This window comes from Canis lupus, chromosome 4 (assembly GCF_003254725.2).
Source record: "Canis lupus dingo isolate Sandy chromosome 4, ASM325472v2, whole genome shotgun sequence".
NCBI lineage: Eukaryota > Metazoa > Chordata > Mammalia > Carnivora > Canidae > Canis > Canis lupus.
In genome coordinates, this window is record NC_064246.1 from 58,192,971 (window position 1) to 58,206,290 (window position 13,320).

At 47.8% G+C, this 13,320-nt stretch overlaps 1 protein-coding gene across 1 annotated transcript in view; it reads left to right on the plus strand.

Moving 5' to 3' along the window:
• The window catches only part of FAT2 (FAT atypical cadherin 2), an 80,918-nt gene that overhangs the window by 19,783 nt on the left and 47,815 nt on the right, over window positions 1-13,320 (plus strand). The window contains exons 2-5 of the mRNA XM_025435257.3: window positions 667-3,955; window positions 5,578-5,892; window positions 11,208-11,266; window positions 12,870-13,181. Coding sequence (XP_025291042.1) covers window positions 688-3,955; window positions 5,578-5,892; window positions 11,208-11,266; window positions 12,870-13,181 — 3,954 coding nt within the window. The 5' untranslated portion in view covers window positions 667-687. The remainder of the gene's footprint in view (window positions 1-666; window positions 3,956-5,577; window positions 5,893-11,207; window positions 11,267-12,869; window positions 13,182-13,320) is intronic.

A 13,320-nucleotide genomic window follows, 5' to 3' on the forward strand; every position in this document is an offset into this window, starting at 1 on the left:
CTTATCCCCATTCCATAGAAGAGGAAGTTGAGGCTTACACAGGTTAAATAACCTGCCCAGAAAATCACCCAACTAGCAGGTGCTGGAGCTACAGCTGATGGCCAAGTAGTCTGATGCCAGGCTTATGGTCTTGGTCGCTTGGCTTTTCTGTAGTCCCTGCATGTGCAAACACAGCTCCACTTGGCTGGCCCTCAGCCTTCATGGAGCAGTCTTAGAGGAAGTACTTAGAGCCAGGTTGTTAAGCTTGGGACCTGGGTGAAACTACTTCAACACCATGGGGGAGCCGTGATGATTTTTTAGGAAAAGGAGTCAAGTGGTCAGGGTTGTGTTGTATGTGCCAGGTACCCCTGAGAAAGCATTTAAACTAGTCTGTCTCGTCTTCAAATACAGGGTTTCTCAGCCTCAACACTATTGACATTTGGGGCTGGGTCATTTTTTGTTGTTGGGGGGCTGTCTTGTGCGATGCAGGATGTTTAGCAGTACCCCGGCCTCTCTCCAGTCACTAGATGCCAGTAGTACCCCTCCCCCCCAAACCAGGATAGCTGAAAATATCTTCAGACTTTGGCAAGGGTCCCCAGAGGGGCAAAATCACCCCAGCTAAGAACCACAATAGGAGCTATTTCTTTCCTAACTTACACCCTTCCTTTTTTTTTTTTTTTTGCCTAGGGCTTCGGGAGCTTATCCATCATGGTTATTGCCTTCCTGGGCTTTGTCATTTTCTTGCTCCATTGTACAACCTGTGAGAAGCCCCAAGAAGGGATTGAAGGGATTGTCTCCTCCTCCGCCTGGCGCTTCACACACTCTCTCTATAATGCAACCATCTATGAAAACTCTGCTCCCAAGACTTACGTGGAGAGCTCCGTGAAAATGGGCATTTACTTGGCTGAGCCGCAGTGGGCAGTGAGATACCGGATTATCTCTGGGGACGTGGCCAATGTGTTTAAAACAGAGGAATATGTGGTGGGTAACTTCTGCTTTCTGAGAATAAGGACAAAGAGCAGCAACACGGCCCTTCTGAACAGGGAGGTACGAGACAGCTACACCCTCATCATCCAAGCCACGGAGAAGACCTTGGAGTTAGAAACTTTGACCCGTGTGGTGGTCCACATCCTGGACCAGAATGACCTGAAACCCCTCTTCTCCCCACCTTCATACCGAGTCACCATCTCTGAGGACATGCCTCTCAAGAGCCCTATCTGCAAGGTGACTGCCACAGATGCTGATCTGGGCCCAAATGCCAAGTTCTATTATGCCTTTAACATGAGGTCGGAGATGTTTGCCATCCATCCCACCAGTGGTGTGGTCACCTTGGCTGGGAAGCTCAATGTCACCTGGCGAGGGAGGTATGAGCTCCAGGTGCTGGCTGTGGACCGCATGAGGAAAATCTCAGAGGGCAACGGCTTTGGTAATCTGGCTGCACTTGTCATCCATGTAGAGCCTGCCCTCAGGAAGCCACCAGCCATCACCTCGGTGGTGGTGGTTTCACCAGACAGCAGTGAGGGCACCACATATGCCACCGTGATGGTGGATGCAAACAGTTCAGGGGCTGAAGTAGACTCACTGGAAGTTGTTGGTGGAGACCCTAGAAAGTACTTCAAAGCCATCAAGTCTTATGCCCGCAGCAGTGAGTTCAGTTTGGTGTCCGTCAAAGACATCAACTGGCTGGAGCACCTTCATGGGTTCAACCTCAGCCTGCAGGCCAGGCGTGGGAGTAGGCCTTCTTCTTATTCCCAGATCAGGGGCTTTCACCTACCTGCTGCCAAACTGGCTTCCCTCAAATTTGAGAAAGCTGTTTACAGAGTGCAGCTTAGTGAGTTTTCCCCTCCTGGGAGCCGTGTGGTGATGGTGAGAGTAAACCGAGCCTTCCCCAACCTGCAGTATGTTCTAAAGCCATCCTCAGAGAGTGCGGGGTTTAGACTTAACGCTCGCACTGGGCTTATCACCACCACGAAGCTCATGGACTTCCATGACCGAGCCCACTACCAGCTACACATCAGAACCTCACCGGGCCTGGCCTCCACCACCGTGGTTATTGATATTGTGGACTGTAACAACCATGCCCCCATCTTTAACAGGTCCTCCTATGACGGTACCTTTGATGAGAACATCCCTCCAGGCACCAGCATTTTGACAGTTACTGCCACAGACCAGGATCATGGAGAGAATGGATACGTCACTTATTCCATCACTCGTCCAAAAGCTGTGCCCTTTTCAATTGACCCTTACCTGGGGATCATCTCCACCTCCAAACCCATGGACTATGAGCTCATGAGAAGAATTTATACCTTCCGGGTACGGGCGTCAGATTGGGGATCCCCATTTCGCCAGGAAAAAGAAGTGTCTATATCTCTTAGGCTCAAGAACTTGAATGACAACAAGCCTATGTTTGAGCAAGTCAACTGCACTGGATCTATCCGTGAAGACTGGCCAGTAGGAAAATCTGTAATGACGGTGTCAGCTATAGATGTGGATGAGCTTCAGAACCTAAAATATGAGTTTGTGTCAGGCAATGAACTAGAGTATTTTGATTTAAATCATTTCTCTGGAGTGATATCCCTCAAACGCTCTTTTATGAATCATACTGCTGGTCAACCCATCACCTATTCCCTGAAAATTACAGCCTCAGATGGGAAATACTATGCCTCACCCACAACTTTGAATATTACTGTAGTAAAAGACCCTCGTTTTGAGGTTCCTATAACATGTGATAAAACAGGAGTATTGACACATTTCACAAAGACCATTCTCCATTCTGTTGGGTTTCAGAACCAGGACACCAATGATGAGGACTTCATTTCCTTAAGTGCATATCAAATCAATCATCATACTCCCCAGTTTGAAGACCACTTCCCACAGTCCATCGATATCCTTGAGCGTGTTCCTGTCAATACCTCCCTGGCCCGCCTGGCAGCCACTGACCCTGATACTGGCTTTAATGGCAAACTTGTCTATGTAATTGCAGATGGCAATGACAAGGGCTGCTTTGACATTGAGCTGGAGACAGGGATGCTTACTGTGGCTGCCCCTTTGGACTATGAAGTGACCAGTTTCTACATCCTCAATGTAACAGTGTATGACCTGGGAACTCCCCAGAAGTCCTCCTGGAAGCTGCTGACGGTGAATGTGAAAGACTGGAATGATAATGCACCAAGATTTCCTCCTGGGGGGTACCAGATAACCATCTCAGAGGACACAGAAGTTGGAACCACAATCGCAGAGTTGAAAGCAAAAGATGCTGACTCAGATGACAATGGGAGGGTCCGCTACACTCTGTTAAGCCCCACAGAGAAGTTCTCCCTCCATCCCCTCACTGGGGAACTGGTTGTCACAGGACACCTGGACCGGGAATCAGAACCACAATATATACTCAAGGTGGAAGCCAGGGATCAGCCCAGGAAGGGCCACCAGCTCTTCTCTGTCACTGACCTTATAATCACATTGGAAGATGCCAATGACAACTCTCCTCAATGCATCACAGAACTTAGCAGCCTGAAAGTCCCAGAGGATCTGCCCCCAGGAACTATTCTAACATTTCTGGATGCCTCTGATCCTGACATTGGGCCTGCGGGAGAAGTGCGTTTTGTCCTATTGGATGATGCCCATGGGACCTTCCACGTGGACTTGATGACTGGTGCACTCAGTCTAGAGAGAGAACTGGATTTTGAGAGGCGGGCTGGATACAATCTGAGCCTGTGGGCCAGTGACAGTGGGAGGCCTCTGTCCCGCAGGACCCTCTGCCACGTGGAAGTGATAGTCCTGGATGTGAATGAGAATCTCCACCCTCCCCGCTTTGCTTCCTTTGTGCACCAGGGCCAAGTGCAGGAAAACAGTCCCTCAGGCACCCAGGTGATGGTGGTGGCTGCCCACGATGATGACAGTGGCTTGGATGGAGAGCTCCAATACTTCCTAAGGGCTGGCACCAGTCTTGCAGCCTTTAGCATCAACCAGGACACAGGTACGGGAAGTGGGATGGATGGGAATGCTAGGTGCTGGGAGAGGATGGGTCTCAGCAGATGAAGGGTCATCCTGAAAGAAGGCAGGTTTCAGGCTAAAAAGAAAGGCAATAGATAGGGACTCTCTATCTTGTCCCTTTTATTTTACTTTAAATTTATCTTTATCATATTGAAGATGTGTGTGTCTGTGTGTATGTGTCCCATTTAAGTCAAATCACCCATCTCATTGGCATCTGTGTATATATTTATGTACACACATTTATTACATATTATATATTACTATTATATATAACATATTACATGTATATGCTTATAGAAGTAATGCATCATCATTATAATTTTTAATATAATTGGAAAATGAATGTACTTTTTTGTGTCCCACCTCCCCAGATCTAATCTTTATTAGCAATTTGGTCTATAATTTTGTAAACTTTTCTTCTTTGAATCTTATATATTATGACTGTTTATTCTATTGTGTGAGAAAATAATACAAAAGACACTAAGCTTGCAACACTTTTTCCCCATAACACACCACCAGGATATCTTATATATCAGTGTATATGAATAATTTCCCTTCTTTTTTAATGGCTGCATTTTATTCTATCATATAGATGTAATATCCTTGATCATATACCTTTGCTCAAATGCATAAGTCTCTACAGGAAAAATCCTTAAAAATGCAGTGGCTGGGTCGAAGGACAATGCATATTTTCAATGTTAATAGATAATTCCAAATTGCCCTCCAAAGAGGTGGCACCAACTTATTTATTCCTTTTGAGCTTCATAGAAAATAAGCACAATTCCACAAACACTTGCAAGTACCCTCTGCTTGTGTAGTTTTGGAGACGGGCACCTTGGGGGAGATCTCAGGTGAATAGAGGTGGGGCACTGTCCTCGAGGAGTTTGCAATTTATTTCCAGCGTGAAGGGCAGGGGTGATGTGGTAGAAAGAGCATTAGACTGAGAACCAATGATAGACCCGGCTCTTCTGCCCACTTGCTACATGATCTTGATCAAATCACATTCTCTCTATGGGCCTCCATCTCCCCACCTGAAAAGGAGTGAGGTTCCTTCAGCTCTGACACTCTGTGGCTGTGAGCCTGGGTCCTGTCCTCTCATACAAGTTCTTGCAGCTCGGTGTGACCCATGAGAACCTACGGTGCACTCTTGTACCTCACTCTTGTACCTTTGACTTCTAGAACAGTGTTGGCCCGTAGTAAGAAATGGTGGTGTGAGTGAACTAATGAATCACCATAAGACTCTGAAATCATAAAAAAAAAAAAAAAAAGACTGAAATCATGAAGATGCTGGAGAGGGGGACAGCAATTTATTTATCAAACCCCGAACCCTTAAATTGGTACCTATAATATCGGAAACTTAAAGGAACTAGGTTAAGGACAATTGCCGTAGGCCTATTTTAGCAGAGAAAGTTTCCAAGAGGCTCTACAAAAGGATATGAATTCCCCTAAATTTGACTCAGCAGCTCCCACACCATCTTGGCTGCATCCCCTTTTCTTGTGGAATTCCTATGTCCACAGTACTGCTTGGGGACTATTAGGGAAGATTATTTCTAAAGCTATTTTAGGCTCTAAAGTATTTTGGGTTTGGTGATCAACTGTCCTTAGGTATGATTCAGACTCTGGCACCCCTGGATCGAGAATTTGTGTCCTGCTACTGGCTGACGGTACTGGCAGTGGACAGGGGTTCCACACCTCTCTCTTCTGTAACTGAAGTCTACATCGAGGTTACGGATGTCAACGACAACCCGCCCCAGATGTCCAGACCCGTGTTTTACCCCTCCGTCCGGGAGGATGCACCTTTGCACACCTCTGTGCTTCAGCTGGATGCCCGGGACCCGGACTCCAGCTCCAAAGGGAAGCTGACCTTCAACATCACCAGTGGGAATAACATGGGATTCTTTGTTATTCACCCTGTTACAGGTAAGGACCTCAGAAATCTGGGTGAATGGGGGGAGCTCTACAACAGTGCTTTTCAAAGTTTGGTCCTCGACCAGCATTATCAGCATCACCTATGAACTTGTTAGAAATTCAAAATCTTTTTAAAAATTTTTTATTAATTTATTCATGAGAGACACAAAGAGAGAGGCAGAGATGTAGGAAGATAGAGAAGCAGGCTCCCTGCTGGGAGCCCAATGCAGGACTCGATCCCAGGACCCCAGGATCACGACCTGAGCCAAAGGCAGATGCTTAACCACTGAGCCACTCAGATGCCCCAGAAATTCAAATTCTGAGGCCTCACTTTATACCTACTGAATCAGAACACAGGTTGGGGCCAGAAATCCATATTTTATTTACAGGGGATTCTTATGTGTGCACAGTTGGAGAACCACTGCTCTACAAAGTCCACGTCTCTGGGAAAATTCTTACTTATGTTAACTTTCTTTCTTTCCTCCAGGCCTAGGGCAGCTAAGCAGGTTGACTGGTGGTCAAGCTGGGACTACTTTAGACCTGAGTGCTCCTAAATTGACCCTTCCCCTGAGTCATAGCCACACTGAATCTCTTCACCCTCATTCTGAACTGATCTAAAGCCTGCCCACAGAGTGGTGGCAATGGAGAGCCACTTTGGTGTAGCCAACCATCTCACAAATATCTATCCTTGGCCCAAGGCCATCTAGGGCAAGGATGGTGGACGGTTTGGAGGAATCCAGAGGTCATGAGCTTGCAGCTGTGAGCCAGACATAGTCCTCAGAGGTGTTCGGTTTGGCTTGCACAAGTTTTAATCAATCATTTTTCAAATTGTTGCCAACATTTAAAAATTCCATAAAACACTCCAAATTTCTCATTGTTCATAAACAACTAGGAGATCTGGCCATACTAACCCCATATTTGCACAGGGCTGTAACTGCCTGGAGCCAACAGCAGCCCTCTGTGCAGAGCAGGTGCATGTCCTCTGGTACTCATGGTTCCCTCACTCCCAGTTGTACCATTCCCAGCCTGCTTCCCAAATCTATGCTGCCTGCCTGGCTCCTGTTGGTGTTGGAATTTGAGAGCTAGCTCTCAGCACTCTGGGTACATCTCTAAGGCCACATCTTCCTCCTAGAGAATGAACAACAATCCTATAGCAGAGGAGGCTGACACTTTCTTCTTTGAACCCAAGATCCTATTTTCTGGTTCTAATAATTCACTTTTAAAAAGATTTATTTATTTATTTTAGAGAGAGAGAGTGGGGAGAGGCTGAGGGGGAGAGAGAGAATCTCAAGCAGACTCCCTGCTGAGCACAGAGCCCAACTCTGTGAGTCAAGCAGACTCCCTGCTGAGCTCAATCCCAAGACCCTGAGATCATGACCTGAGCTGAAACCAAGAGTCAGACACTCAACCGACTGAGCCACCCTGGTGCCCCTCCCACAATTGACTCTTGGAAGGACAGAACCCTGGTGAGATTGGAGAAGGTGGGAAGGGAGAAAACTCATCACCCATCTTTAAGACAAAAGGGTACAAAGAGGAACATGAGCCTGAGGTCCTGGGACAGACAGTGGGTAGAGGACACTAGTGTCTATTTGCACAGGGACATCTGTTTGGAGCCTTTCCTGTTAACTTTTGACATCAGGGAATGGATTAGTCCTTTTAGAAGGACCCTTTAGCCCTGGAATATAGGCCTAAGCTGCCTCTTTACCTGGGCCCATCCTGTCCTAAGCCTTTCAGAAGAAGGAAGAGGTCTCTCACCTAAGGCACTGGCTTCTCAGCATCTTCCAAATCCCTATTCTGTTTACTGTCAACAGTTCCCTGACAGAGGGTCTGGCAAAATGCCCCAGAGAACAGAGATGTTCTTAGTCTTTCTGCAGTTGAGAAGAAATCTGAACCAGCATGAACATTTTTTTTTAAGATTTTGTTTATTTATTCATGAGAGACAGAGAGAGAGAGAGAGAGAGAGAGAGGCAGAGACACAGGCAGAGGGAGAAGCAGGCTCCATGCAGGGAGCCTGACATGGGACTCGATCCTGGGACTCCAGGATCACACCCTGGGCTGAATGAAGGCAGTGCTAAACCACTGAGCCACCAGGGCTGCCCCAGCATGAACTTTAAAAATTAAATAATAAGTCAGCAGTGGAGCCCCTAGCCCACCTTTCTTATCACTCCTATTACATCATCCCACTTCCTTGCTTGGATGCCTTGGATGGTTTCCCCACATCCTTAAGATAAAGTCAGAACCTGTCATGTCTCATACACTTGTGTCTGACATGGCCCACGCTGACCTTTCGGGCTTCATCCTGCCTTTCTCACTCTGTCATTCTCTGGTTTCAGCCATGCGGCCTATTTCAGTCTATGCCCTGTCCTGGCACACGGCCTTTGCACACACTGTTCTTTCTTCCGTAAGTTTCTTCTCCTCTTCTTTTGTCTGGCTAACTCTTGCTCTTCTTTCAGATCCTAGCCTAGCTGTTATTCCTTGAGAGTTTTTCCTGATGCTATGATCCATCTCCTAGCACCATCCACTCCTTTCTTTTTTAAACACTTATCACATAGATAATTATCCTTGTCCTCCACTAAGCTTCAAAAGCTTTCTAGAAAAGGAACTTTGACTATTTTTGCCCTCTATAATATCTTCAGTAACTGGCACACAGTAGGACCTCAATAAATAAGAAGGAAATGAATGAATGAATCTCTGCCAGCATCTACAATCTCTAGGGAAGCCTGAGCTTCATTCATTTGTTCAGCAAATGTTTAAAGGTGTCTGCCCTTATGAAGCATTGAAACTATGTGCCATGTTGAGATATGAAGATAATGAAACACAGTTTCAGGCCTTGAGGCATTCAATGCCACTACTGCTCAGAGGAGAGAGGGAGCTGCTCCATGTAGTAGAGTAACAATGGCTGCATGGAGTGGGGGTGGGGATGCCCAGCCAAAGGGTATGGAGGACTGACAGGCAGCAGTCTGTAGGGGCACGGGGGCAGGGAGAGTCACTGGAGCCCTAGCCAGCAGGGAGGATGAGCCAGCAAGTAGGTCAGTTGTCTGAAGGTAGATCCTATTCCCCCCACTTATCTACTCTAGGATCTCAGGACACTTACTCAGCTATTCAAAGCCTGATTTTCCCACCAGTGAAGTGCAAATGATAATGGCCCTCTCCTGTGTGGTTGTGAAGATTAGATGAGTTAATTGAGAGAGAGATATAAAGAGCTTGGAAGAACATCTAGACACACAGGAACTTCATGAGTGCTGACTGTTGGGATCCTGGGGGAGAGGGAGGTGGGCAGGTGGTTGGGGTTAAAACCTAGACTGTGGTGGGTCAGGGTGAATGGCGTAGAAGGATCTGGAATCCATTAGAAGTGGAATCAACAGCAGTTGGAAAATCACTGGATGAGGAAAAGTCATAGATGGGCTTGAGGTGGGTGATAGGAAACATTTGTTTGGAGAGGAGAAAGGATAGGGGCCCACCTCATGCCAGGAAGGGTGCTCAGTGGGCCCTCACACAGCCCTGTGGGGCAACTCTGCTATGTCCCCATTGGATGTGGCACTTCCTGGGAATCTGGACACTGAGCTCAGAGAGGCAGATAAGGCTGACAACGAAGGCAATGCCATGGGCAGCAATTCCACAGGACACTGGCTCTTAGAAGGTCAGAGGATGTGTTGGGGAGAGAAAGGAGAGAGAGAAGAAAAACCAGAGAAAGAATGTGCAAGATTCAGAGGTAAACAGGGGGAAGACAGAGTGGAAGAGAGGGGTAACGAAGGGAGGAGGTTGGATGAGGGAGAAACAGAGACAGACAGGAGGGAAAGGGGCAAGAGGGGGTGGAGAGAGAGAAGGTGCAGGGAGGAAAGTCAGCACTGAACCAGAGGAAAGGTTTACCCGCTGAGGCCCTCTCTTCCCTGCACTCCTCCTGGAGGCCCCCTGGATCCTGGGTCTTTGCCCATCAGGCCCCTTAACTTGGGGATGAGCTGGGTGGGGGGATCTGGGACAATATTCACACTGTCTCAGAGGAATGTGCCTTTCTTCCTTAACTGGAAGGATCTCTGGCTGTGGGGTTTTCCAGGAAAACTTTCTGCTCCCCACCATGCCTGAGGCAGTTTGGTTCTCCTGGTGACTTGGTTCTAGTGTGCAAGGGAAGAACACTTAGCTAACAGAGGCCACTTCTCACACGTGCTCCAGCATGGGAGGCTCCATCCCAACACTGAATCCCCACTCCTTTCTCCCCTCACCAAGCCCCCATCTCCATACTTCATTTCATTACTCCATCCTTTTATTGCCTAAATAAGATTTATTTTTTTAAAGATATTTATTTATTCATTCATTTATGATAGACATAGAGAGAGAGAGAGAGAGAGAGCGAGAGAGAGGCAGAGACACAAGCAGAGGGAGAAGCAGGCTCCATGCAGGGAACCTGATGCGGGACTCGATCCTGGGTCTCCAGGATCATGCCCTGGGCCAAAGGCAGGCGCTGAACCGCTGAGCCACCCAGAGATCCCCTTAAATAAGATTTATTTATTTATTTATTTATTTATTTATTTATTTATTTATTTTTATTTTATGATAGTCACAGAGAGAGAGAAAGAGAGAGAGAGAGGCAGAGACACAGGCAGAGGGAGAAGCAGGCTCCATGCACCGGGAGCCCGACGTGGGACTCGATCCCGGGTCTCCAGGATCGCGCCCTGGGCCAAAGGCAGGCGCTAAACCACTGCGCCACCCAGGGATCCCTTAAATAAGATTTAAAAACAAAAACACCTTACTGAAAGTTTCAGATGATCCATTGACCTCATTTGTTCTGCTTTCATTGAAGAGAACTTCCTTCTCAGCCCTGACCTCTCTGTCTGTGGGCTTGGATGCCCCTCTCACATAATCTGCTTCTTGACTTCCCTGATGCCTGCAGAAAACTGGCACCTTCTCTCCTCTGTGGCTTCAGATGGCCTCAATTTATAGTTTGTAGTGCCTCAGAAAATTAAAACTAGACTTGCAGATAACCAAATCCACCTTCTTCAATGTCCAGGCAAGCTGAGCGGGACCCAGAGGACACCAGCTGCCTCCCCCCCTCCCCTGCCACCATAGAACCTGTGCACAGCATCCCTCCTAAAGGTAGAAGCTGGGATGCATGTGGGAGCCTCCGCTGATCCCATTATCTCTGCTGTACTCTCCCACCTCCTCACTTTCCCTTCTCCTTCTCCAGAGTCCCATCCCCCCTTTAATGTCCTTGTCCTCCAAAGACCAGAAAAGTTCTAGCCCAGGATTTGGATGTATCTGTGAACTTGCTCCTGAGTAAGTGGCCCTGGGAGCCCTCTGCTCAGGTCTCCCTCCTTCCACCTCTCCCCCAGGTCTCCTATCCACAGCCCGGCAGCTGGACAGAGAGAACAAGGATGAACATATCTTGGAGGTGAGTAATGGTACTGAACTCATTCACTGGATTCTTTTTTTTTTTTTTAATTTTTATTTATTTATGATAGTCACAGAGAGAGAGAGAGAGGCAGAGACACAGGCAGAGGGAGAAGCAGGCTCCATGCACCGGGAGCCCGATGTGGGATTCGATCCCGGGTCTCCAGGATCGCGCCCTGGGCCAAAGGCAGGCGCCAAACCGCTGCGCCACCCAGGGATCCCCATTCACTGGATTCTAAAACCTCCTGAAGGAGTCCGAGCAGAAGCCTAGCCAGGCCTTGGGGCCACTAGCACGTCTCCAACCACCGTGGCTGAGGAGGGCACTGGGCTCAGGGCGGAGGAGTTTCTTAAGCTGAGTCTTGCTGTGGTTGGTGATGAAGATTATCAGAGTCTTCCCTGGCTCTCCAGCACTGGGAAGGGAAGGAATCTGAAACTTTGTCTGGGCTGGGCAGGAAGCACTGATTGATTAGTAAAGCCTGCAGCAAGTGCAGGAAAAGGGAGCGGTACACACAGTACACGCGTGCTATGGTTTCCAGCCCATCCCTACAGTCAGAGGGAGAGCCACCCAAGGTCAAGCACTAGGTCAGGAGCTGAGCCTGGATGAAAACCCAGACCTTTGTTCTCTAGATCTGTGGGTTCTAGGATATCTCTAAAATCATATAAACATCCCTGGTGCCCATTCCAACAGGGGGAGTCAGTCTTGATCCACAGGGGAGTAAATCAGAAGGAATCTAGTTATGCCCCCTCTAGAGCTATTCATAGCTCACGAACAGGCATTTCTTCCAGGCCTAAAGACATCAGATGGGAGGGGCACACATTCTTCAGCAGAACTGAAATAAATTGGCCTTCTCTGCTCCTAGCTCTGGCACATTCCCTTTGTCAGAAATAGGTATTATTAGTAAGCAGCTGCTGCAAATGGCCTTCTAGGGACTGAGGCATCCTCCCTAGTTCAGTAGAGGTATTTATCTTTAAACACCAAAATATTTAAAAAATTCAGTACCATTTAGAGTGCAAATGTCCTATCTTGCATGATGCCCTTGGGGCTATTGATGCATGGGCCGATTTGCCCCAACATGAAATAGCCCCTGATTCTGAAATTGTTTTAGTGCCTTTTCTCTCACTCTGGATTTCATTTCATGCATCGGTCCACACGCCTGACTCAAAAGGTACCACCCACTCCTTTATATACATCTTCTCATTTGTTTTTTCTAACCCTCAGTAGCTTACGGAAACCAGAGAACAAAGCTTGTGAGAATTACAAGCAAATAAAAAGTAAATGGTCTCTGAGAAATGGCCCATGGGCCTCCTGAGTAAAGAGCACCACTTTTCTCTAGAGCCTCTGTGGCTTTTTTTTTTTTTTTCTTCTAATTCTTACTAGTTTCTTTTTTCTGTTCTTGCTGGCTTTCCTGTGGGCGAGGTTACCAGAAAGCTGGGTTCCAAGTAGGTGAAGTTAGGATAATAAAACTCATAAGCATATACCAAAGAACAGACTGACTCCTATTTCCAGGCCGCTGAAGGCAGGGGTCACGTGTTAGGGTTGCAGTGGGTGGTGATGCATATTAACTGCTTCACACTTGGCCATTCATACTCTCTTCTGTCCCCAGGTGACTGTCCTGGACAACGGAGAGCCCTCCCTAAAGTCTACGTCCAGGGTGGTGATACACATCGTAGATGTCAATGACAACCCCCCTGTGTTCTCCCACAAGCTCTTCAATGTCCGCCTTCCGGAGAGGCTGAGCCCGGCAACCCCTGGGCCCGTGTACAGGCTGGTGGCTTCAGACCCTGATGAGGGTCTCAATGGCAGAGTCACCTACAGTATCGAGGAGAGTGATGAGGGGAGCTTCAGTATTGACCCAGTGACGGGCATGGTGTCATCCAGCAGCATCTTCATGGCCGGGGAGTACAATATCCTCACGGTGAGGAGGGGATGGAGGCCACAGAGGGGGGAGAGTCATAACTGGTTAGTGATTTTCTTTGAGGATACAGGAGAAGGGAAACAGCCATCAGGCATGGTGGAGGTGGTACTCCCTTCTCTGGCTTTTTCTGAGAGAAATG